Source organism: Pelodiscus sinensis, chromosome 25, assembly GCF_052426305.1.
Source record: "Pelodiscus sinensis isolate ZL-2025 chromosome 25, ASM5242630v1, whole genome shotgun sequence".
NCBI lineage: Eukaryota > Metazoa > Chordata > Testudines > Trionychidae > Pelodiscus > Pelodiscus sinensis.
The window spans coordinates 20970925-20997747 of record NC_143076.1 but is presented as its reverse complement, the minus strand read 5'-3'; the positions used below and the strand labels follow the sequence as shown (position 1 = coordinate 20997747).

At 41.9% G+C, this 26823-nt stretch overlaps 1 protein-coding gene across 1 annotated transcript in view; it reads right to left on the bottom strand.

Moving 5' to 3' along the window:
* KMT2A (lysine methyltransferase 2A) overlaps positions 1–26823 on the bottom strand; it is a 99751-nt gene that overhangs the window by 58475 nt on the left and 14453 nt on the right. Inside the window, 5 exon segments of the mRNA XM_075909540.2 lie at positions 3577–3641; positions 5000–5234; positions 5639–5816; positions 7243–9914; positions 13780–13849. Of these exon segments, the coding sequence (XP_075765655.2) occupies positions 3577–3641; positions 5000–5234; positions 5639–5816; positions 7243–9914; positions 13780–13849 (3220 nt within the window).

Here is a 26823-nt window from a genome sequence, read left to right as displayed (position 1 = left end):
TTAGTACCTGCTAAATTGCGAAGACATTTTGAAACAAATCATCCAGAATACAAAGATAAAGACATTAGTTTTTTTAAGCAAAAGCTTGAATCACTTGAAAAAAGTAAACTCTTCATGTCAAAAATTGCCAAATCTGATAATGAAAATGCAACAGAGGCATCTTACAAAGTAAGCTATCACATATCGCTCGCCGAAGAAGCACACACTATTGGGGAATCACTCATAAAACCATGTGCAAAAGATATTGTGATGTGTATGTTGGATCAGGAGTCTAGTAAAAAAGTTGAGGCTGTGCCACTATCAAACAATACTGTCACACGTCGTATTCATGATCTTGCTGCTGACATCGAGAAGGAGCTTATTTTTCGGCTGCATTTATGTGATGCATATGAATTACAATTAGACGAGTCCACTGACGTTGCAGGTCTTGCAGTTCTGCTTGTATTTGTCCATTATGATTTTAATAGTTCTATTGAAGAAGACTTACTTTTATGTGAATTTTTGCAAACCAATACAACTGGTGAGAATATATTCAATTGTATCAATAACTTTATGAAAACACATCAAATAAGCTAGGAAAATTGTGTTGATGTGTGCAGTGATGGTGCCAAAGCAATGGTAGGAACAGTGGTTGGCGCTGTAACACGAATAAAAAATGTAGCACCAAACTACACCAGCAGTCACTGCATTCTCCACAGACACGCTCTGGTAGTTAAGAATATTTCTCCCTCTCTTAAAAATGTGTTGGACGAAGCAGTACAGATTATTAATTATATAAAAACTCGACCATTACAATCAAGACTATTCAAAATTGTGTGTGAAGATATGGGTAGTCAGCACACAGCCCTGCTTCTACATACACAAGTCAGGTGGCTATCACGAGGAAAAGTGCTGGTTAGATTATTTGAATTGCGTCATGAGCTCTCCGCAAATCTGATGGATCACAAATTCCAACTGTCTGATCGTTTAACAGACTTTTTGTGGTTATCTAGAGCTGCATATCTTGCAGACATCTTTACAAAACTAAATGAAGTAAATCTGTCGCTGCAAGGAAAGAATGTAAATATTTTTAATGCGAAAGACAAAATTTTGTCATTGTCACGGAAGCTACAGTTTTGGATCTCATCTGTAGGACGAAATGATTTGGATTGTTTACCAACTCTGAATGATTTCCTTAAAGAAAATGGATACAAACTTGATGAAGATATTCGCAGCGACATTGCAGATCATCTCCGCGATTTATACACGAACATCAGTAAGTATTTTCCGAACATCAATGACAACAATAACTGGATTCGAAATCCATTAAGTTTAACAGAAAAGCCAGTCAGTTTTTCTACACAAGATTATGAAAACCTAATTGAAATCACTTCAGATGTCCAATTAATACAAAAATTTAAAGAAGTTTCTCTGATTACATTTTGGAGTGACTTATGTCAAAGTCAAGAATATTCATCTTTATTAAGATGCGCAATTCGTCAGCTGTTACCCTTTGCCAGTACATACTTGTGCAAAACTGGGTTCTCGAACTATGCAGCAATGAAAACAAAATACAGAAATCGACGGAATGCTGTGCCAGATATGCAAATCCATCTTTCTAGTATTAAACCAAATATAAAAAGAATTTGCCAAGAAAAGAAGAAAAACCACTCTTCGCATTGAAAACTATGAATATAATTAATATTATTTGATAGTTTTATTTTTTTGTACATATTTAATATGATTTTTGTTGAATATAAATGAATGGTGTTATATTCAATATGTTGAATTTAAATGAATGGTGATCTCATGACCGTATTTAGCATCTTATTACTACCAATTGTGGTGTACTGGCAGTCTGTGTGTGTTTGGGTGTGTGTGTGGTTTTTTTTTTTTTTTTTGCAGACCAGGGAGATGCGGAGCAGCTTTTCTCGCCCCGGAGTACATGGGCGGCGGGACCGCGAGGTCCCGCAGTCCGTGTCCTCCGGGGCAAGAAAAGCCCCGTTCGTAACTGCGGATCCGACATAAGTCGGATCCGCGTAAGTCGGGGGACTGCCTGTATCTAGACTATGTAACAAGCTTCCATATGAGGAGGAACTAAAATGATTAGAGCTGGTCAGCTTAACAGAGAGGAAGAGGAATCTGACAGGTCTGTAAAATTATTAATGGAAGGGAAAGAGTGAATAGAGAAATTATTTACCCTTTCTACAATACAAAAAACAGCCATCACCTGAAAAAATAGGCACCTGGTTTACTCCAAAGAAAAGGAAGCATTGTATGTATGTATTCAAAAAAGAACGGGATAAGTTTATGCAGAGTAGGTTCATTAATAGCAATTATCCAACATGGTTATGGATGCAAATCCTAAACCTCTGACTGCCAGAAGATAGTAGTGGATCACTCCATGATTGACCTGTTCTGCACACTTCCCTGAGGCTCTGGTATGGGCCACTATCAACAGTGGGCGGTGTCCTGAACAGATACTGACTCAATTTGGCAGCTATGCTCTTGTGAAGAAAAGAAAATAAAAAAAGAAAAATCAGATCAACTATGTTACTTCAAGCCACCCATCTCATTTTACACTTGTATACAAACAAGGAACAAAACTTACTCTGCTCCTTGGGATAAAAGTGGTTCAGTGCTCTAAAAGGAATGCACGCAAGCACTCAAATTGACATGTCCAATATCCTATACTACAACCACTGTTCTAGTACACTGACAATATTCTTATGAACCAATCTTTCTACATTAGGAATTGGATCAATGATGGAAAACCTGTAGATCACTGGGCTTGTGTGTGTGGCCCATGAGACATTTTGTTTACCGTTACCCACATGCAGGGTTGCCAGATTCCACTGGTTTCTTTCTGTGTAATAAAAAAGTGACACCTACATAAAGCCAGGGCACATGAAGTGAGGTGTATGCTGACTGCACACAACGCTGATAGTGAGCACTGAGTGCTCCCTTTGCATCCAATCATAGCGCTGCTACAGTTTAGTCGGTACACCCCCCACATTCTGGGAAGGCAAGCCCAGTTAGCAAAATTACTATCCCGGGAGACTGTCTTGGTTATGACAATTTTGCAGCCACTGAGATGAAGGAGAGGTACTCATGTGACCCACTCACTAGCCTCGCTCATTGCTGACATGGATCCCTTTTACCTCACATCTATGGGGAAAAAAGGAAATTTTGCACAGCAAATTCAAAGAATTCAGCAACTTAGCTTGCAAAGCTCACACTGGCCAAGGCTTATAGCTTTAAGAGTTCAATGTTTAAAATGCAGGGAGTTATAAATGGAGTGGAGGGAAAATGTACCAAAGTTTCAATACAACAGCCAAAAATCACAAAAAGGAAAGGAATCTAGAGAACTGGAGAATGAAAATGATAAATACCATCACGGATTCTAGACATTGTGTGTAGCTTTGCTCCTGCTCCCACTACAACTCAAGGGACAAAATCCTATATGGATCATGCTTCCTGAAATATTTTGCCTGAGACTCAATCTTGTGTCTTTGGCTCTGCTGCTCAATGTAGCCACATAAGCTTCACATCTGAATTTAGTATGTAAAAGGATGATCAATAGAACACACTGCATACCTTTAGCTTGCTTCTGGAGATAGGCTTTTGAAGGCATCCATTGCAGATTCTGGCACTTTCTCATCCTGAGATAAAAGAGTTAAATTGGAACAATCAGAAACTGGTCTAGGACAGCAGCACACCTCAGCAGGGTTTTCTGCTGAAAAAGCCTTTTCACCATCAGTCAACATTCCTACTACCACTTCTGAACCATTCCTTTTTCCTTCCCAAGTGCTTAGGCTGAGGAAACCCTGAGTTTCCTTTTGTTTCAAAGTAAGCACAATCATCCAATGCAAAGGTATGTGAATGGCGTGCCAAGAAATGAAGTGGCCCTGTCAGCATCATGGTGATATCACTATCAGTTCTCTTTCTCATAGGGCTGAGAGGCATAGAAGTCTCATAGTGCATTGAAAAGATCTGGAAAATGACCTCAAATCCTTCAACTGCAAGTTCTTTGAATTTTGATTAAGGCTAATTAGGGCTGGGACAGCCATTTAGTGACTTAATTTGGACTTGATTCATAAAAAAAAGAATCCTACCCATATGGGAACTGCTCCTCCATTTATAGAGTGGGATGAGACAAGGTCATCAAGTTGTTCTTCTGCCATAACTTTAATTCCTAGATTTTGTGTGATATTAAGCATGCAATATCTGTTGTACTGAGTTAGTGTTTGTTTCTTCTTTACTTCGTGCAGCAGGGTCCAGACTCTGAAACCTTGTCTAGGGCTATGCCCAAGCTGTGGCTTATAGATTGTACTCTGCAGACTGTTTTCACACAAATGCATGCTATGCAGCAATTCTCACAGCTATACTTTATAAATAGCCTTCATATCACAACAATATTTATGCCACTTCACTTGCTGTCTTCTCAAACACTTTATCCAGTCTGGGTAAAACTAGTCTAATGCAGTGACTAGTGGAGAGACGAGGAAAGTAAGTTCCAAACTCAGGAATGTACACAAAAATGTTTAAATAAACCGACAAAAAGGATCAAGAAAAAAATCTGTTTTCAGCCAATGTCCAGCTGCATGTCAAATACATGCTGGATAAACATCATATATATTGTGAGAAATCCACCTCTTCAACATATTGTCTGAGTAAATAAATTTCAGTCTTGCCTGAAATTACTAAATTACCTGTAAAGTATTAGTGCATTTTGCAGCTCCCCATACCCTGCAATCCTCTTTCAAGATTTTTCAGGGGCTGGAGTATAGCAGAGGGAGCGGTAGAGAAAAGATGTCCACAGCTCAGAGCAAAGATACTCCAGCAAGTTTTACTTTCTTTTGCTCTCTGCCCAACACCAACCAAGACTGAACAAAAGGGATTCCCTTGCAAGCCTATCAACTCTGCTTCTAGCAGTGAATGAGAAAATCTCCCAGCCATAATCCCAGGGCTTCCCCTCAACACACGGGTTAGCCACGCAGCTTGTTAAATACACACTTACTTGCAGCACTGTTTCTTTATGTTGCGCCCACCAAACTTGGGTTTGTCTAGACAGTTAGTACAGACACCACAGTCCTCCGGAACCTGGCAGCCTGGGCACTGGCCACAGCGCCTTGAGCGCCGACCCTTCTTCACTGGAGGCTCTTGGGGTGCCTTGTTTCTGGTAACAGGCTTAATAGGTTTGATAGGTGGAGCAAGGGGTTCAGCCTCTTCCGAGCCAGCTATTGATGACTTATCTGGCAAAAAAAATCTGATGTGAATTCAGTGGCCACCAACACCATTTCAGAAGCCTTTAGTTTACTCGGAAAACATCCATTCCATTGCAAGTGTAAGGCCATCCTCAGAGTCATACAAGTTGACTGGCTATTGTGAGCAATCTCAGATGAGAAACTGATAACTCATGGCATAGATGACTCATCAAATGAACAGATTAGTGAATTATCTTGTAGACTGGATATTTATGGAAAATATCTGAAATCTATTAACTCAGACCTTCCCCTGCATAACTTTATGCACCATGGTGTTCGTTCCGGAGAAACATATATTCAACCATATATGCAAGAAAAAATTTAATTAATGGGCAACAGCATCAAAATTCTGCACGACTCCACAGACCCAAAGTTGAAAGCCTTGAATTTACCATCATTCCCCATGGAAGACAATATCTTCTCTCGTTCTTCCCATGGTAAGGCACTCAGAGTAGGCATGTCATCAGGAAACACTGCCCGCTTACGGCCTAGCGCTACAGCTGCCCTCCTGCAGACATGTTTTATTCGTGGTCCTCGTACTGATGTCTCTGATGAATCACTCTCTTGACCCTAAGTTTCAGGTGTGCAAGAACATAAGCATTTTTGAAGAAGGCATTCTGCATGTGCTTGCAAAATACACCAAACATTCTTAAGGAAAAAGATAGTGGTCAAAACCAGTGCTCAAAACTATAAGAATTTGAGAGTCAAAGCTATAGCTTTTGTAGCTTCCAGCCCAGTAAAGATGTATTTTAGAGAACAGTAAAACAAAACTCTTTTTCTTTTACCAGAGTTCCATGACCAATTTAAGCCTCTTACTTCAAGGACTTGAATTTCTTAATACAGTATATTCATGTCAAATGTATCTGTACCAAAATATCAGAGCTGGAACAGGTAATAAGGACAGGAGAGGCCAGAACATCATCCCAGAATAATTGCACTGACAGAAGACAAAAGAGTGAATCAGGATGTTGGAAAGCCTTGTAGTCAATGGGACATAAGAAAGTAAGGTCGCATTCCCCTTTATAAGGTTCTAGAAATTACAGCACAACCAGCCTTTAAATTCCTGCTGTTAAAAGAAATTGAATAATTAAATAATATTTCCACGATTTGTCTTGCATTTCTGATAAACAAATGGACCCCCATAAAGCCAAATTTAAGGGCAAAGTCATTTTTTTCTACTATGAATTTGGCCAGGAGTGCATTAAGTGGTATAGAGTAGACAAGTGTTAGGATATAGAATTTGACAGCAGGGAGAAAAACTTTGGAGGTTTTCTGCTGAAAAAAAATCTATTTTACTGAATTCCCAAACGTCACCTCTGACAGCAGCTCAAACGCTAGTTTAAACTATTTAAAGTTGACATCGCACAAACATATTTTCAGGGAATGGTTCCTATGTTTGTGCAATATCAACTTTTTAGTAGCCAAAACAGACTACAATGAGAGCATTTGAAAAACCATTGGTGCCAAGAAAGATGGATGTGTGAGGTCCCATTTCTTTAGATGAAAAATCCCATGGGACCTCACTTCCATCCCACAAGACAGAAATCATGGCAACATGCACCTTAAAAAAATTCAGAGATCAAGACCACTATCCCTTTTGGATGTCAGCTCTGTACGCAAGGGGAGGAAACAGAAAGATCCATCCAAGGGCAGGAGATGACTGTATGGTTCGCCTCAGCCTTGCCTTTTAAACTCAGAATACACTATCTGAACATCTCCATCAGACCTAGCCAGAAGAATCTACAAAGCAACTACACTGCACTCAGAAAATATATGCAGCTCCATCCTGAACTGACTCCAGAAGATTTTTCTCCCCCTCAACTTCTGCCCAGTAATTCTCATTTTCAAATTAGTTACCATCTGTTGCTCTAACAGTTATTCAAATTAATATGCTGTTCTATTTTAGCATCTGAATGACATTAACAATTTTCATTCCAAGTACAAAACAAAATGCACTGTGAAGTCCTCTCATGAATAAGTCTGAAAGAAAGAATACCTGTGCTTTTGGCTGATCTGCTTGTTTGAGGGATTTGCTCTTCTCAATCTTGTACAGCTGGGCTTTTGCCTTTTTTAGGAGACTGGCCACCCTCTTATCAGTCATTGGAAGTTTGTCTGCTTGAGCCAACATAGAGCTGATGGAGGAAGTGGAATGTTTAACAGTGCTTGATGAAGGAGTAGAGAGACGTAGGGCTTTGTCTTTCTCCGGGGGCAGAACAGTGGGGCTTAGATCTAGATCTGATTTTTCTAAGCCCCCTCTGCTTTTCTTAGGCATTTTGGTTTTGCCAGCTGTTGTATCTACAAGAGCCACAGCAGAAGTATCTGCCACAGGATCTATTGCTATAGATTTCTTCCGCCCCGCAGCTTTTTTAGCTGAAGATGATGCAGCAATATCTTCATTAACAACTTTTTCTTTGGACACTCTACCAACAGGAAACAAAGCAGAACTACTCTGAATTTCTGACCCTTTTTTCCTTTTCTCTTTCCTCGATTCACGTTTGTTCTCTTTTTCTCTCTCTCTGTCTTTCTCTCTGCTCTTGTCCTTCTCTACACTTTTGTCAACATCTTTGTCTTTGGACAGTTCCTCTGCAGTCCTGTCTTTATTTCTCCCTCTCTCGGTCTGGGGACTTGGTGTGAACCAGGGAAACAGAGGAGTAGGATTAGTGGATGAAAAAGGCTCAGTTGGAGTACTTATCTGCTTCCTTGGTCTCTGACTTCTCTCTGCTGATTCCCCAGACTGGCTCAAGGAATGAGAAGAAAAAGTAAAAGTAGAGTTTAAGGCACTAGTGGCAAGAGAACTAACAGACATGCTAGTTAGTGAAGAAGAGACCGAAGATTGAGGGGTGAGAGTGGTCAGGTCAGAGGTACTAAGTCTTCCACTTCTTGTCCTCATGGAGTGCGAAGGAGATCTGGGTTCTGATCGGATTGGGCTAAACACTCTTCTCTTTCGTTTCCTAGAAGAGACACCTGACGCAGAAGTTCCTGCAGTGGTTCGACTAACAGATGAAGGCAAGGTGACAGATTCAAAAATTCTGGAGTGGGCCTCACTTGGAGTGAATCTTGGAGCTCGAAGCAGAGGACTTCTTTTGTGCATATCAAATCTCGTTCCCGAATGAAGAGCAGAAAACAAGCGAGCTGGAGTTGTAGCCCCAGGTGTTGAAAAACCAGACGCAAAGCCAACATCCTCTGGAGTCAGTGGTGGTGGTCTAAAGTTATCGAATACTGGTTTACGGATGAGACCTTCTTTGGCATACTTTGCTGAGGAAAAGTATTGTGGTTCTGACCTAGAATGCTTCAGAGAGGTCCACCTGAACGTTGGTTCCCGCAGAATTGATTTCCGTTTCTCTTGCATGGGTGCAGCAGAGGTGGGTAGAAAAGGTGAGGCCAATGGTATTGTTGGAGGCATAAGCCAAGGTGTGTGGTCTGACATGCCAGTAGCAGGCTGTAATGGTGGGGGAGGAGTGAGCAGAGGGGGAGGAGGAGAGGAAGAAGACTGCTGCTGGGACACATTTTGCAAGGCTGACAGTTTTTTAGCTGCCCTTTGGCCAAAACTCCTTTCTGACATTGAAAACCTCCTGCTCCTCCTATCACTACTATCATTTTCTGGGGACTGAGAAATAGGTAAAGGGGTATGAACTTCTGGAGTATTGCTGCACTCTTCAGAAAGAGCTTGCATTTCCTCAGATGCCTGAGAGTCAGTAGATGTATCTACACTAGGACTACTAGATCGTGAGGAATCTGAAGACATCTGAGATGAGTGCTGAGAAGCTGCACTTGATTTTTCACTGGACCCACAAGATGTAGCACTAAACCTGCTGTTTGGTGTGGACTCTAGGCGAGCTATTTTAATAGGAGGATCATAGTCTTCATCTTCAATGAATCGCTTGGGTGTTTTAATGATCCGCGAAGAGATAGCACTCACAACTGGCATGATGAACTGCCGGATGTTTTTGAGCTGAGTCCTTCCCTTCCTACCCTGAAGTTTAGCTGCTTCTTTCTCAATCTTCTTTTGTGCCCCCTTTTTAGCCCTCTGCAAAAGTTGCTTAGCAATTGTTGCATCTGTCCTCTTGGTAGAAGGAATAATCCTAACCGGCTTAATCCTACGGGGGCTCTGTCTGACAGCAGTCTTTTCTTCTTTTGTGAGAGGTGGTGTGCCATCTTTCTCCTTACGTACCCTCTGAGGTTTCTCCAGCTGTGAATTGATGACTAGTGGTGAGGCCGTCTTTAAGCGTTCTGAAGATGGTGGTCTTCCTCTCCGGCGCACAATCTGAACTCCTTTCCTTCCAATCTGAAGTTTCCCCCCAGTCTTGAATTTAGACTTCAGTGGGGAGAGTTTCCCAGTTCGTAACTTCTTGATTTTTGCAGCATGTTGAAATGTAGTGGATGGTGCCCTTTTTATTTTCTTCAGACTCGCTTTTGCGTCTCTGCTCCCCTTCTGAACATCTGATGCGTCCTTTACTTGTGATAACTTGAACTTCACACTACTAAGTGTTGGAGGTCTTCCTCGTCTCTTTTCCCCACTTTTCATATCCTTCTTCTTCATCTTTTCCATAGATATGGTTTCAGACTTGCTCAGGGGAGAACACACTGATGAAGAGTCTGAATGTGCAGCTGAACTTCCATCAGGACTGCTTCTGGGTCTCCTACGAGGTTTTCGTGGGCTAGACTTCACTGGGGGGGGGAAGCAGAGAAGGCAGATCCCATGTTAGGCTTTTTCTGTATGCTATTACAACACTATCCCAATCACATCTGACTTTACTCATCACAAATCACATTACACGCACAGAAGAAGCTACCATAATTTTGATTCATGAACCCACTAGGAAGACAACTTAATAATAAGAACTATACATAAAAGGGTCTCACCAGAAACAAAACACCCTCCTCATTATAAAAAAAAAAAAAAAAAAAAGGTGTTTTAGAAAATAAGCTCAAGTACAAATATCTTTCCACCTAAAGAATTTTTACATATATAAAAATGAATACCAAAAATAATTTTGAAGGGAACAGTAACTCCTAATATTAAATCTCTTGAAAGATCATATACAAAGGATGAAAAAAGTTCAAAATTAGTTCATTTAAAAAAAAAAATTTTCTGTAGTTACTATCCACTCCCACTGCTAACATAGGCCGCGTCTCCAGCACAGCACTATTTCAGGATACCCGTGTATAGACAGTTCCAATTATTGAAATAAGCTATTTCGAAATTGACTCAAAATAAGTTGTGCAATTTGCGCAACTCGAATTGTGTAGCTTATTTCAAGCTCTGGGTGCAGTGCAGATGCACCCCAAAAGAAAGCATGTCATAACATCAGAATAGCTCTGGAATGGGGAGTACAAGTAATGACACATGAATCCATTACTTCATTTCTTCAGAAAGGGGGGACAGTCAAAAAACATTCATAGGATTTCCCATGTTCATAATGAACTTGAATCGGACCAATTTTCATGGCTTCTTTGGTTCCAAACGTTATTGCCTGTTAAACTAAAATTCAAAAATTCTTCAAAACATTCTCCTAATGGAAGAAGCAGCTCACTCCCTCAAAGAAATTAAGGATTTTGGAAATACAGGCAGTCCCCGGGTTACGTACAAGATAGGGACTGTAGGTTTGTTCTTAAGTTGAATTTGTATGTAAGTCGGAACTGGCACATATTCTTTTGGGAGGGGGGAGCTGGAGTTAGGTGGAAAAGACTCTGATTCTCATACAACTTCCTTATTCTAAGAAAAACACATACTGTTTTGATATGAAGGTTTTTTTGGTTGATATTTTAATTAAAAATTGATCATAAGTTTCAGTGTTTCATGCTATATCCAAATCTTCCTTTTGGGGTACCTGAAAGATCCCAGTTATTCATTTAATAGTCAGAATCTTTGTTTTTTATAACTAAAAGTTTATTCAATGCATATTACTGTTCCAAATAGAATTTGCTACAGATGGTTCAGTGAAATGGGTATTAAGTGTAATCAATAGTCATTGGAGAGCACAGTGAAATATTGATACAATCAAAGCTGTTGTTGTATTCTGCTGAGCAGAAAATGGAAATCCCTTCCTGTGAAGTGTGTGTGTGAATTTATCCACAGGATTAATTTTAAAGAAAAATTCTGTGTTGGGAACAGGAGTTTAGCCACAGGTGGGTCCTCATTGTCCACTCACCCACTTTGCAACCAGGCCCATCCCCTCGGGGCTTACCCTGCTCCGCTCCAGCCAGGGTGTGGGGTTGGGGCTTATCCCCTCTTCCCTTCTGTTCTGCTCCTCCCCATTCTTGCCCACCCACACCACTGGGTAATTTTTCAGCTTCACCTCTGCCAGGCTGGAAGGGACTTGTTAATTTCACGTGATGCTAACAAGATATTTGCAGCTCTGGTGCTGAAGAGGGAAAGAGCTGTTGCTCCCAAGGTGGGGACTGTAAGATAATGGGTCTCACTGCCTGCTGCTCCTGCTGTTCCCTAGGAAATTAATTTTTCTGCTCTGGAGTGCCCCCTTTTGGCTGGTGTCTTGTTCCCCCCAGCAGACCCGCGTCCTCCATGGCGAGAAAAGCCGCTCCGTGTCTCCCTGGTCTGCTGGGGGGGGGCTAGCTCCGAGTCTCCCTGGTCTGCTGGGGGGAAGCGCCCCCCACGCCGCCGGAGGCGGCAACAGTGGGGGAGGCACCCCGCACTAGCTGCACCCCCTCCCCCGTTTGTAACTAGGGATCCGACGTAAGTCGGATTGATGTAACCCGGGGACTGCCTGTAAACTATGTATATCAGACTGTTACTTGGAAAAACCAAGAGATGACACCACTACTGTAAAAACAACAAGGAGTCTGGTGGCATCTTAAAGACTAATAATTGTATTATGGCATAAGCTTTCGTCAATCATATGATTTCATGGCTACTCAAAAAAAATGTAATGACAGGAACAAAAAAGGTTAAAACTCTTATGGCAACTGCTTCTACACACAACTAAGTAGCAATAGCACGTTTGCAGGGGGCTTTCCACAATACTAGGTTAGTACTATCATTAGTGCCAGGATCAACTGGCTGTTAAGATTTTCCACAATAAAATTAATGCCAGGCAGAGAATGTGATGTACAAGCAGCTGAAATAGGTTGAGTGCTAGCATATTAGACATCTGCATACATTTCACAAGATCTCTTTATCTCCTTCCCTCACACTTCTCCACCCTGCCACATATCCCACATGCAATACAAAACTGGAACTGAGGCAGAATGGAAGCTCCCCAACACCAAATTTGGCATTATTGGGAATAGACATATAGCTGCCATTGCCTTCAAGATCAAAGAAAGCTACCCAACTTCACTTTAATTTGGACAGTTTTCTTGTAAAAGTAATTTTAAAAAAGATTGCCCACTATAATTTAATGTCTTCAGTAAGACTCCAACCATTACATTTCAGAAGACAAAGGGAAAAGAGACAACAAATAGGAAGATTAAGGTGGTCTAATTTTAGTTCATCTGTTTCCATTTTAGCTTGCTGTGTCATTGCTCATCACCTCCTCATTAATAAAAAAAGAACAGCAAGTTAAAGTCTCTTCTCACTTTAATTACACTCATTGGAGAGTGAAGAGCAAACAAATGACTCCAAATCCACATAAAAAGATCAGGAGGTCAGTCTTATCTCTATGTCAAGAAATTCTGAGTATCTCCTGCTGCACTCAATATGAAGAAACACATTTCATATTCTTCAAAGAGATAGCCGAGTTAGTCTGTAACTGGAAAAACTTAAACAATGAATAGTCTAGCAACACCTTAAAGCCGTGGTCCCCAACCTTTTCAGGTTGGCGGGCGCCAGGGGGCGTGGCCGTTCGCCCGCCGGGCGCCAGGGGGCGGGGACACTTGCCCGCCCGGGGCAGCCCCCCCCCCAGCCGCATGCCCGGGGGCGGGGCCCCCCCATAGCCGCGCGCCCGGGGAAGGCGCCCCCTGGCAAGCGCCGCGCGCCCGGGGCCGGCGCTCCCCCCGTAAGCGCCGCGGGGCCAAGGCCGGGGCCGGAGCCGGAGCCGGAGCCGGAGCCGGCAAGGGCACGCGCGGCACCCCCGGGGGCGAGGCCAAAGCCGGCGCCGGAGCTGGCAAGGGTACGCGCGGCGCCCCCGGGGCCGGGACCGGCCATGCGCCCGGGGCTGGCACCTGCCAGCCCAGATTGCTCCGCGGGCGCATGTAAAGAGCCCGGCGGGCACCATGGCGCCCGCGGGCACCGGGTTGGGGACCACGGCCTTAAAGACTAACAAAACATGTAGTAGTATCTTGAGCTTTTGTGGGCACAACCCACTTCTTGAGATGAACTTTATATTGTGAGTGCTGGACTCTGCCAAAAAGCAGCTCCTGAAATAGGACAGCCTGGGCTAGATATGCATGAAGCATAACTTCCCAGGAACAGCAGTTCTCTAAGTAGACTATTCAGAACCAGATAGAAAGAGCTATAATTGTTTTCCAGCAAGTTCTCATTAGAATAAGCTTTAGCTATGTAAACAGCAGTGTGACTAAACCATGTTAAGCAACCACATGTAACTCAACATCCAACCCTGTGAGCTAAACATACCTGTGGGAGACCTGGTGGGACTTCGTACTTTGACCTCTTCATCTGAGCCAAAGCCTAGGAACTGATCATCCTGCAATGAAAAGGATTTTGAAAGTTAAAGACATGGGCATGAAGTTAAAAATACATAAGTCAAAAAATTCCAAAAAAGAAAACCTATTCTATGGCAATTCTTGCTCCTTCAGGAAACAGTGGCTAAGAAGGATATAGTATCTAGTAATGAGGGATAGCCACAGAACGCTCCTAAGAGTTGAAAGGACATTCAGACAAGAATCTACTTTGTATTACACAAAATATTCTTCTCCACAAATTAGAGATAAAAACCTATCCCATAGGAACTACACAGTTTACCCAAATGACTTGTTGGCACTGGAGCTTATTTTCAATATAAGGTTTCCCACTACATGTATACTACCAGTATAACAAATACACTACCAGTAGCACTACAGCAAAAGAACGTGTCCTCACCAGCTTGTTTATACCAGCGTAGACTATTACCCTTCAGAATCACTGTGCCCACATATCAATGTGCTTTTGCAAAATAATAACCCAGCATTTTGGGTAAATATCCCATGGTGTAGTGTTCTGCTGCAAGACCCTACATATTCTAGGGTTTTGTCATGCTGCACTGTGTAATGTCCACTAGAACCTACCGAAATTCTGGGACACAGGCTTAAACTAAAGCTCCCATGATCCCTTTCCTGTCATCTCATAATTTCAACTGTTTTTTTTGGAAGCCAACAATATTTTCAGACTGCAGTCAAGGAAACACTACTGAACACCGCAATCCTCACAGTCATTAACACAAACAAACTGCTCCACCAAATGTTTCATCAATCATACCATTAAATGGCTTTGGATGGGCTGAGAGACAATCACAGTGATATGGCTAAAGGAGGAAAAAGATTGAACTGCTACATTTGCAGGACATTTTCCTAGAACAGCTTCACTTCATACAGTAGTCTTCCTGGGTGTGGCCAACTAGCACTGATTGGTGAAACAGAACAGCGCTGCAGGACTGGGATGACCAGCAATAGTGGTAGAACTTCAGGATGCAGGTACCTACTTTCCTGTAGATCTCAGAATGGAAGCACAATACCTACACGAGCATCCATCTCACCATGGAGTTGCTAGACCAACTGTGGGCAAACTTTTGGGCCCACAGGCCACATCAGCATATGTAAATTGTAGAGAGGACCATGAATGCTCATAAAATTGATGCTGGGGTGCAGGAGGAGGTTAGAGCTCCAGCTAAGGGTGCAGGCTCTGGGGTAGCACTGGTATGTGGAGATTGGGGTGCAGGAGAGCGCTCCAGGTTGGGACCAAAAGATTTGGAGGATGAAAGGAAATCAGAACTGAGGCAGTGGCTCAGTGGTGCAGGCTCTGGGTGGCAATTACCTTCACAGCTCCCACAACTAGTGGCATGTCCCCCTTCCAGCTGGCTTCTACACAGAGGCGTGGTCGCTATGCATACGAGCTGGAAGGGGGACATGCTGCTGCTTTTGGGAGCCACGTGGAGAAGGGCAAGCCCCAGACTCCACTAATCAGTGGGAGCTCAAGGGCCAGATTAAAATGGTTGACAGACCAGATGTGTCCCACGGGACATGGGTCTAACAGAGGGGTACAGACTAACTGTTAAGGCTGCTGTCATGCTATTGAGAGTATGCTGCTCTCCCAAGGTCACAAGGCTTGCCAGCAAACTATTGTGCATTAATGGACTGGCACACTTAGGGTCCCCAAGTTATACTGGGGCCATAGACAGGACCCATGCTTCCTTAAACGTGCTGGATACAGAAGCAAAAAAAGTAAGTTTCTCAAAATATATGTTGTATTTAAAACTAACTGAATTGTTAAACAAAGGAAATCTTAACATTGTTACCAAATTGACAGATTGAAGTCCATGGGACTTAGACACCTAACTGGTTTCGATATTTTTGAAGATCACCGCGAGGCAGCTATTTGCATCATTAAGTGCTTAAATAACCTTAAAAAGCTTGACTATGTCTTTTGGGTTTTACAAATTAGTAAACCGTGTCTTCTCCCACATATTTTTTATTCATAGATTCAAAGAGGAAAATAAGCTTTCCAGTTTTTTCAACTCCCTTTTTCCAAACTCTGAACTAACTAATCCAAATGAAGACAATATCCATTCTGAATCTGCTTGCTAAATTGAATCCAAAGGTCACTATGGCAGAATCTTTCCCGCACAACAAAAATTAAAAACACTTACACATTTGGAAAAAATAAGTACCAGCATTTGCTCCACTGAAAGATTGAAAACAACAGATACTTAATGAAGTACATGACATTGTGAAGTATTTATAAAGCATGAGTTGACTTCAAAAGTTAAAGATCATGCCCCACCACCATGGATTCTGGATATAATTGAAAAAACAGTACCCTTCAAGTCATTAAAATCTGAAGAGGGATCACACACTATTTAAATATTTTTCATAAATTAAAGTAAGTTTAAGCCTTAACATAGGTTGACATAATTTTAGATTATTTTTAAAGTTTTTTTACAAAGAAAAAATCAAATTTAAAAACAAAAATCCCTATTTTTTTACAGCATTTTTAACCACTCTGACCCACATTCCTAATATTTGCCTCGATGATGGAAGCCCTGGTTGGTTCTTGTGGAAGTTTTACCGATATTAATGTTAGGAAAGATCCATGGAGCCAGGATATTTAAAATCTCTGCTTTGTTTTCTGCCCTGAAAAAGGAATTTTTTTCTCCCAGCTCTTCAGACATTAATGGTACTATGATTCTGCTGGATATCCAGGGATATCCCTGACTCATGAAAGTTTATACAGCACATCTGGACAGTTGACAGAAGTTGTTTGACTATACCCAAGGAGCTGCCGAATGACAGTGAAGGCTAAAGGGAGGAGAGAGTTGCCTTATGGTCAGGCTGGATGTTTCTGAATATTTGCCTATTCTTTTAAGTGCTTTTGCTTTGTTCTGCTCATCATCTGACAGAGCAAAGAAGAGATCCTCCTCAATCAGTGGGAGAAGAAGGTGGAAACAGATCTGTACCTTATGAACTGTCAATAAGGTGCCCCAAATAGTCAGGGAAACAAGGTTAGGGATGTATTTTGGTCCAACTTTCAGGTCACTATCCAAAAAGTAGTGTACTGCAACCAAGAAAACGAATGCAATATGTTTGTGTAAGATATTATTGAGAGAAGAAATACCTCAATGAAATTTTTCAACTGAATTTTACATATTAAAAACTTTTATTGATTTGTAATTGTACTGCAAACTTAAAACCAATGCAACTGTGGCAGAACAGTACTGTGTGCAGACATGTTTGTGCTTCAGGGCCCACAAACAAGCAAGGTAGAAGAATGAAAACTATTTTCTCTGTCTTGGGATGGAATGATATTGGAAGACCCTGTCATCTGCAGAACTGAAAAGGGGCTTCCCAGTATTCTGTGTTCTCCTCAGTCTTCAGGGCCACGCTGGTCTAGGGCATAGCTGTAAACAGAGTAACACAATGTTCTTCAGCAGAACTCTTTGTCTCTTCTTTAGGACCAGTGTACCTCCTGCACATTTTTTTTGTCCACGCAGTTCCTTCCAAGCCTCTCCATCTCTTGCAGGAAATCCTCCCTTCCTTCTTCTGCTGTCATGACCCTCTCCTAGGATGCAGTCATGAGATCAGTGAACCTGTCCTTCCTTGCCCTCTCACTTCTTTCAGAGGTATGCCAGGTATTCAGCAGCTGATAAGACCTGACTGTAAGGGCCACAGTCTTTCAGATACTAGAAGAACAGAGAAACAGCACAAGTAAGTTATTGTCCTAATACAAAATGACAATGTCAGTTTTTTTGCAATTTTACATTGTTATTCCCAACTACTCTAACCAGTCTGGTGAGAGCTTGGAGATTAATGTGTTCTGCATCACTTCTTCCTTGTATAGAACTCCTGTACCAATGAGGGAGCAAAAGAGGGCAGGCTAGTAATGACACATGCACCTCTGGAGGCATTGCCTACACTGGATGAGGTTACCCAAAGGTATGTTCCCAAGAGGCAGAGAAGGATCATATTAAAAAACACAATGGGCAAGCCAGGAAGACATGCAGCACTGCTGCTTACCAAAATGATGCTCCCATAACTGGTACAAGAGTTGAAGGGAAAACATCAGCAATATGAGCAGCCTCAAGAAGGCTGCATTGTCTTGCAATGTATGTACCAAATGACAGTTTCTTTGCTTTAAATTCTGTTTTATAACAACTGCAGATAAGCACAGAGATCATTGCAAGACAAACACTCATGCAGTAATTGATTTGAACCCAAGAGGTTAACAATGCTGAATGAAAAATAAAAATGACTTAGAGTCACTACTCAATTGGAAATGTCCTTGTAGCCTAATCTTGGGAATTTTCTTCATACAACGTAAAGGCAGCTAGAAGCACAAGGCCTTGATCAAACTGTGAGCCAAAGTACCTATTCTATTATTTCTTCTCTTTCTGTATCTGCTTTTACATTGTAGGGAGGCATGTTTATTATATCTGATGTTTTAATCCTAACAGTGTTCCCATCTTGAATAGATGAAGAGGGCATGGTCCACCACAAGGGACATGGGAGAATCAAATAGCACGGGAAGGGGTTTAGAGAGGCAACATGTTTGACTTATGGCTGTGGCAAGCTGACAGGGGAATAAACCTTTGTGGGCTTGAAATCGCCACTGATGCCAGGGAGTTGAGCAGGGAGCAAGGCTCATAGCTAATGTCCTCCCAACACAGTGACTGTCAGCCTGGGCCTGGAACAAAGTTGTTTAAATCCCCCTCTACAGTTGTATTGCAATACAGCACAACAAACTTACTGGTATAACTCCATTATCTGCCGTTTCAGGCTGGGGCTCCATTTGGGATTTGGGTGGCATTTTTGATACCTGGGCCTCTAGATCAGGGTTAGGTGTGCCAGAGAGACTTTTGCTGCCTGGGAGATATCCTTCTGCTCGGTTGGATGCCTTCTGTGGTCATCTCCAAACTGCCCAAAATCCCAGCTATGTTCTCCTTTGCAAAAATCCAGTCTGGCTTCTCTTAGTACAGGCAGCTACTGGCAGCATTATAAGACATCCTGTTTAGTCCATTCACTTTTTGTAACTTTGTTGGAGGCTTCTTTGCTTTGATACAGCACTGGGCTGCATCCCAATAGTACCGCTTTTCTCCTGCATTTGCTCTGGCAGCTGCTAATAGATCTTGGCATGCTGCTGATTGCTGCTCAGACGGGCCTGGATGTGCTCTTCTCCCCAAAAGACAAGTAGTCCAGGGCCTCCTGGCGGAATCATCCAGAAGGATGGCAGCTAGAACAGGTACGTGATTCAATATGTTAACCTGCCACGAGCTGGAATTACAAAGGCTCTAGGTGCATGCCAATATTTAAATAGTAAAGTGACAACCAGTCAACATGACCCCAGATCAATCCAGGTGTGAAACAATGTACCATGGGACAGCACCTGGATGACTGCTAGACGCAATATAATTAATACAAAACAGAGTTGCAGTCACACAAATCTTATGCTTGTAATACCTCATTCTGGAATAAAGTTATGTCACTTCCTAAGTCGATTAATTAAAGCAGGAAAAAAACATGTGTGCATGGACACAAGGCAGTTTATACTGAAAAAATGAAGTCGTACCAACAACTTGCCTGAGTAGTCAGGGCCTAAGTTTTCAGTCCAAAGGAGGACTGGATCTGTGGTGAGCACTGATGCAGAGTGAAGGCTTTCCAATACAGATTTTCTGCTCTATCAGTTCCATGGATTAATAGATTCAAAGTTCCCTAATACTACCTGTGCCTTAAACTAGGAAATTCATAAATTAATTTATAAGATTCTTTGGGTAACAAGAAATGTTTTGAAGCCATGCAAATCTGACCCAGACAACTCTTGGTTAGTAAGCAACCCTCACATTCATTCAAATCTCCTCCTGACAACTAGCCACTCCTATGAAAATGGAACTTACCATCTCCCCTACAGCAAACAAGGAAGCAAACACTGATCTGATGGACAATTGCAAATTACCAGTATCCATGTGACTTGGAAACTGGGGAAGAGGAAAGGGGGAGAAAAAGAGCAAAAAGCCATCGTTGATATAGCCTTCCACTATCAGGATCCTGGACCCATTCCATTCATGTTTCAGGCCAGGACATGAAAGAGAAGGAGTATTAGTCATATTTATGGAGGATCTCATGTCTAATGAAAGAAGAGGGTGTCTATGCTTATATTATTAGATCTTTGGGTTACTTGTGATTGTTGACCTCCATGTACTATTGACCCACCCTGACAAGGTATCAGGGATTACAAGGAAAACAGTGAGTTGTAAGTAATTCCTTCTTACAAGTCACACTTATTCCCCCTTACCAAAGTGCTCACATACAGATTCCTTCAGATCTGTGCATTAGTGCTCATTCTGTTCAACTACTCTATCAATCTTATTTGGGGAAATCATGACTTAAACATCAATACATGACTCACTGAAGTGGACAGCCCTATCACCTAACTATTGGTTGAGAACAGGAAGTGGATGAAACTAAATGTCAACAACCAGAGATGGGACGATTTAAACATTCAGAAAAGCTGCTACCACCATACACTTTCTCATTCTTGACCAAACATGAACACAAATACGCGACTCAGTCCATAGCCTCAAAGTTCTTCTGGATTCATCCTTGTTTCTAGACATTCAAATAACCAAAGCTGCTCAACTCATCATCTTTCACCTACACCTGCCAAAATAATAGTACCCTGTCAGACAAAAGTCTGCATACAGCAACCCAGCCTTTTGTGACTCTGACTTGGTTACTGCAGCTTACTCACCCAGAAATGAGTACTGCAGCTCAAATAAAGCTCTCACTTATCCAGAGCAGAATACCATGCTGCCTGAGTGAGATCAGCCACAGAAAAGCACACCACTCTAGTACTCCACTCATACTGCTTTACTGTAAAGCAGTGGTTCTCAACGCAGAGCACAATCAGCACATAACTGCGGCCCATGAGACATCCTCAGGATCATGCATATAGTATACATACTGTGTGGATGCAGCCCCCTTAAAACACAGAGAGTTGCATATGCAGCCAACAATGGTAAATAGGTTGAGAACCGTTGTCGTACAGCATTAAGTTACAGGACAACAGTCTCCATCTTTAAGGTCCTCCATTGCAATGGACCAAGTTACCTACAGAAGCACAACTTGCTAAGGGACCAAGACCTCTATTAATAATTACACTTTAAAAGAAACGGTCAACCTCATGCGTAACACATTTGAAAAAAAAGGATGACGCTTTCTCAGCAACTAGCCCAAGATTACAGAACTTTCTTCCCGAATTGTTTTTGTTTTAGTATTTTTCTTGAAAAGTAAATGGATACAAATATTTTTTTTAAAAAATGACCACAATTCTCACTACATTCAGAATAAATTACTTCTAAGCTTTACACAAGTGAAGCAGAAAAACGATAGGAGGGGAAAAGAAGGGGAGAGGCAAATGACTAGTTCACAAGCTAACCAGAGTTGGGCTATATCTACAAATACCTAGGAGAAACACCTAGATGCTGAAATGAAGGCTGTCAGATTCAGTAGATGTGCTACTGTTAAGGCAGATTTTTCAGATATTATATGAAACAAAAGCCCTATTCACTTGGGGGTAATTAAAGAGTTCTCAGTACATTTCATAAGAGTAGCACGTTGATCCAGGTGTCTTTCTAGCCAAATTCCAACTTGAGCAATTACATTTTCCCTCCCTACAGTTCCTGTGTGGCTTCAAATGATGTGACACTCTCTACTTACTGTCTTTTTGTTGTATGGTGTACTGTAAAATAACTACTACATTCCACCCCAGAGACAGCTATAGTGAACCTCACCGGACAGTTTCTATAATAGCTTAAGTTTGTAAAGTGCTCAGAGATGCTTCTGGATATGAAGTACTACAAAAATGTAAGTGATTAAAAATAAAAGGTAACAACTCCAATCAATCACAGAGAAGAAAAATTCTAACTATGCCGACACTATACTCTAACAATACCATTCACTACATTAGCTTGGGCCATCTCAATTTTCAACTTTGCTTGATAAGCCAAGATGAACCAATTATAAAGTTTTTTGTTACGTCTACAGTACTATATTTTGCCTGAAAACAATAAGTAAAACCTCTTCAAGTTTGTGCCTTACATTTTAAGGAAAAACACTTTCCACTTCCATTTTTTCGCAAGGCAGGCAACAAAATCCAAATGCAATCACTGAAGCATCAGGAGCTTGTTTAAGAACTTAAACCATATATATAGGCATAAGTGTTTGTGGGGTTTTGCTGAAAAGCTGCAAAATCAATTGTTTGCAGCTACCGTATGCACCTAACCTGCCCTGTCATTCTCAGTAGGAAATATTTGAGAAAAATCTATGTAAAGGAATTGCTGAATGTGACATATATATACTAATTATATTCAAGGAGGCTAATTTTTAATCTTGGATACAAATATATAACATCAAATGACTTGAATGTGAGTTGCATACATAACCAATGTCAGAAATTAGCCCAACATTCACATGTTTTACTTAGGGATGTAATAGTATAGTCGATTAACCAATAAGCAAAAGCTTACAGGTTAATGCTATAGAGAACACACATTTCCCCCCCCCCCCGCCCCCCGCCACCAACCAGTAAATTTTTTAGCAGGCTGGCCAGCAGCCCAGCTCAGTTCTGGCTCATGCCAGGTCTGGGACCTACCCCCGCTGTGGCTCTGCATTTAAAGTGTATTAGGAGCCGGGCAAGGACGCAGCCCGTCTTAGTTCCAGGTTGCGACGGGTCTGGGAGCTCAGATTCTCTCTCCTCCCACCCCTGACAGAGGCCGCTACCACCCTGCACTACTGCCTCTTTATCAGAGGCAACAGCACACAGTGGACAAGCTGGCTTCCATTGCAGACTAGCTCCCACCTGGCACCCCGCACTGCTGCCAGCCCCGCCCCCAGAGACTATAGAACGGTAGACTAACCGATAAGAATTCATGAGTTTACTTGACTAGTCAATTAACTGATATTTAACATCCCTAGTGTTACTCTGAGAGGCAGACTCCAGATAAAATCTATTTGACACAGAGATGGAGCAGGGGGTAAATGAGGACAATCCAGAGCCCTACACACAATATGACAGAGCTCCTCATGGCTTTGCCACACCCCACTAAAAGTGATGGTGGTGACGGGGTCCCCACTTTTAGAGATGCAGAAGCCTCTTATCAGGACTCAGTCCCCTTTGCCTTTTGTAAAGGCAGGAGTTCCTTTGTCACCCTGGAGAGGTAGGGGTGGCAGCCTCAACCAGCCCCGCCCCATACTTAACCCAGAGAATACAGGGTGTACTGCTTCAATTAGCATAAACAATGAGAAGTCCTGTGGCACCTTATAGACTAACAGATTTATTGAAGCATAAGCTTTAGTGGGCAAAGACCCACTTCATCAGATGCATGCGAAAGCTTATGCTCCAATAAATCTGTTAGTCTATAAGGTGCCACAAGACTTCTCGTTGTTTTATGTAGATTCAGACTAACACGGCTACTCCTCTTATACTGCTTCAATTAGGTTGAATGGGCCTGATGCACTTTTCTCCTGCCACAGTTCTGTGGTAGTACTGGCCTGGCCTCCCACACAGTGAGTCTGAGATTTAACACTATACAGAGATGTATGCAGCAGTTCACACATATCAGTTACTTTCTCAGGCTGTGTGCAAACATCTTTAAATCAGCTGCACTTAGTTCATGTTAACAAGCTTTTACTTACAACCCATAAAAGATAGATGTTGTACTGGAAGTTTAGTCTTATGTAATTACATAATTCCAGGAGCTGAGCTCATAGGTTTTATGCTATAGGCACTTGATGGGAATTGTCAGCAGTATTTTAAGAAACTCTTCTGTACTAACCATAAGTAGCCTAGAAGATGTATAATCTCTCAAAATCTTCTGTAGTAAACTAAATCAGAAAGAAAGTTATGACTGGGCTCCATTTAAAAACTTACCAAATTACAAGCACTACATACTGACATAATACTTCAGTGATTTCTGTATTTTGTCTATAGTCACCAAAAAGTACCTTTTCAAGTTGCCATTTATTACCCATGTACATAGTTTGCAATGGGAAAATTCTCCCTACATGTTATCACACAAGTTAGGACATGAAAGGCACATGGGGGTTAACAATAAAATATTTCTGGTGTCTGTGTGTGTTTAACTCCTCCTTCAACTGAAACATCCTTCAACAAGTCAAAGAAAGGTCCAACTAAAGACTATGTCATAATAATGTAGTAAAGAAATGAACAGTTTACTGACTATGCAATTTTCTGAACAAAAACCCATTCAAATTTTCAGAACCAAAATGTGCTTCTAAGAGTTATCTCCTTAAAAATAATTAGGCACATGAATGTAATAAGGATGTTAAAATGTGATTATCTGGCTAATCATATAGTCAATACAATTTGTATCGGCTATATGATTAATCGATACGTGCCTCTGCAGAGGCACAGCAGGGGAAGCTCCAGGAGCCAACTCGAGCAGGGACTGAGCAGTCTTGGCTTGTGCTGGCTCCAGAGCCACCTGCGCTGCGACTTGGCATTTTAAATATAGTAAGTAAATATAGTATTTAAAATGCAGAGGCACAGCGATCAGCACGAGCCAGGACTAGTAGCCCCTGTTCGCAGTCCTATCCACCGCGAACAAGGACTGGTGACGGAGCAGTCTCTGCATGCAACCAGCCCTGGCTTTGCAGCAGCATCCTCTATTTCCCCCCCTCCCCCTGCTGCCTCTGATAGAGGCAGTGGGGAGGGCAGGCAACACCCCAAAAACGGTGCTGGGGAGAACCAGCTTTTAAGCTGGTTCCCCCCAGCACTGACTCCTGTTCTCCCCTTGCTGCCTCTCAGAGAGGCAGCAAGGGGGGGGGGGTCGCTCCACAGAGAGCATGGGGTGAGTGGGGACTGCTTGAGTCCCTGTTCACCCCATGCTCCCTGTGGCACTTCTGCTTTTGAAATGTACAAGAGCCCTGGAGGGGTTTGTATATTTCAAAAGCAGAAGCACCCACAGTGGGAACCAGCATGAGCAGGGACTGAAGCAGTCCCGCTCGCGCTGTTTCCTGCTGTGCCTCTCCCTCCTCTGCCCCCTACAGAGACGGTGCTGTGGGAAACCAGTATTACCATACTGGCTCCTGCTCCCCCCCACCCCCCACTTGCTCTGATAGAGGCAGTAAGGGGGGGGGGAGAACAACTAGTCGAATCCACTAGTCACTTACATCCCTAGAATGTAATTTGTATAAACTCCTACTACTGACTACTCTACAAATAAATTAAGCTTTAAGTGAATATTTTAAGATAAAGAAATTCTTTCCCGCCTCACAAAAATTGCCTCTGGTTTTCAATGCTCAAGTTAAATACTAAAGAAGTTACTGCACTCTCTTTTCTGAGTTGTTCTCATGGAATAAGGTGGCAATCTATGCATTTCACAGATTTCTAGAGACTTCCCCACAAATATAAGGAGTGCACTGGTAAATCCATGAACTTCAATCTAATAAGAGCTGGAAAGGGAGGTAAATTACGCAAATAATATACAGAAAGTGAATGCCTACACAAAAATTAATAGTTCTTAGTTTAAAAATTTGTTATATCTAAAGATGGATTCAATGCTAGACATATATGTTTAGTTCTGATTATGTTGACATTCAATGTTATTTATAATATCTGTATAGGTTCCAAGTAGCACTGGAATACCATACTGCCACAAAGAAAAGGGCAATTGCTACTTTTTCACTTCTACACATTCCCTTTCCAGTGCTCTGCCAGGGAAAAGGAAGAACACTGGTAAAAACAAAGCTTAACCACTTGCTTCTACAAATACTTATCCAATATAGTCTCAAAAATATAAAGACAAAATTTGTTTGAAGATCTGGTTACTTTTTTTTTTACTGAAACTAAAAAAAACCAGGGTTTTTATGTGTAAATTCAAGGTAGATTTCAGAGAGTAACAGAACGAAGCTGAGGTCCGAGAAGAGATGTGAAAGGAACGCTGCAGAAGTGCATCAGTCAAGGTCTCATATTTTGCACACAGCACTGCAATGAGCAATAGCCTTGTCATGTCTCTTCTGCCACTCCCCTTGAACACGTGGGGCTCGCTGCAAGATGTAAACAATGTTCCACAGAACTGGCTGAAGAAAGGATTAATACTTGCTGGGGAGGAAGCATCCCACAGAACTGACAAAAGGCATGGGTGTTAAAAATCTACATATTCAACTCCATACAATATTTTAGCATGTGTTTATACTCTCTAACCAAAGAGATCAGAAAAATCACAAGCTACATATGATCAGTTACATTCCTAAAACTATCCCAAAGAGCTATTTGTCCCACATACATTTTTCCTCATTAAAGCTGCCAAGATGGACAGACAGCATTTTCAAATGAGCAATCGGCTAGTAATAAATCCAGGCAAGAATCCATTGATGCTTATTCTTTACAGACCAGAGCTTCCAAATCCTTAAACTATTTACAAAGTCCCTTAGGTCAAAACTGTTAAACATGAAGGCAGACAGGCTATTTCCATTTTACAGGTAGGTGAATTGTGGCATCAAGATGGTGCTCAAGATGAAAATAAGTTTCTGTCAGATTGAAGAATAGAAGCAAGGAGTGCAGGCTCCCAACTCTCTCTGCACACTAGTTTACATTCCCTTCCAGTTTCAGATAAGAGCCTTCATTCTCCAGACCTGCAACATTTCCACAACTCCTTTCCTAAGTTAATTTAGCTTCACTTTTTACCACAACTCCCAATACTAATGGTCCAGTACTGTCTCCAACTCCAACACTCCCTACCCCCACAGCTTTGACCCAGTACTACATTGTCATTTCTTGCCTCCCACTCACTTCAGTCATTCAAATTGTGTCCTATTTGCCCCTGCCTTTTCCATCCAAGCCACCTACAGTATAACACTTCCTCCCTTAAAGTATCATAACAACAGACTATGGATTGAAGGCACAAGAGGCATGTCCTGGAACAGAAAGTGCATTGCTACACATTGCTGGGTA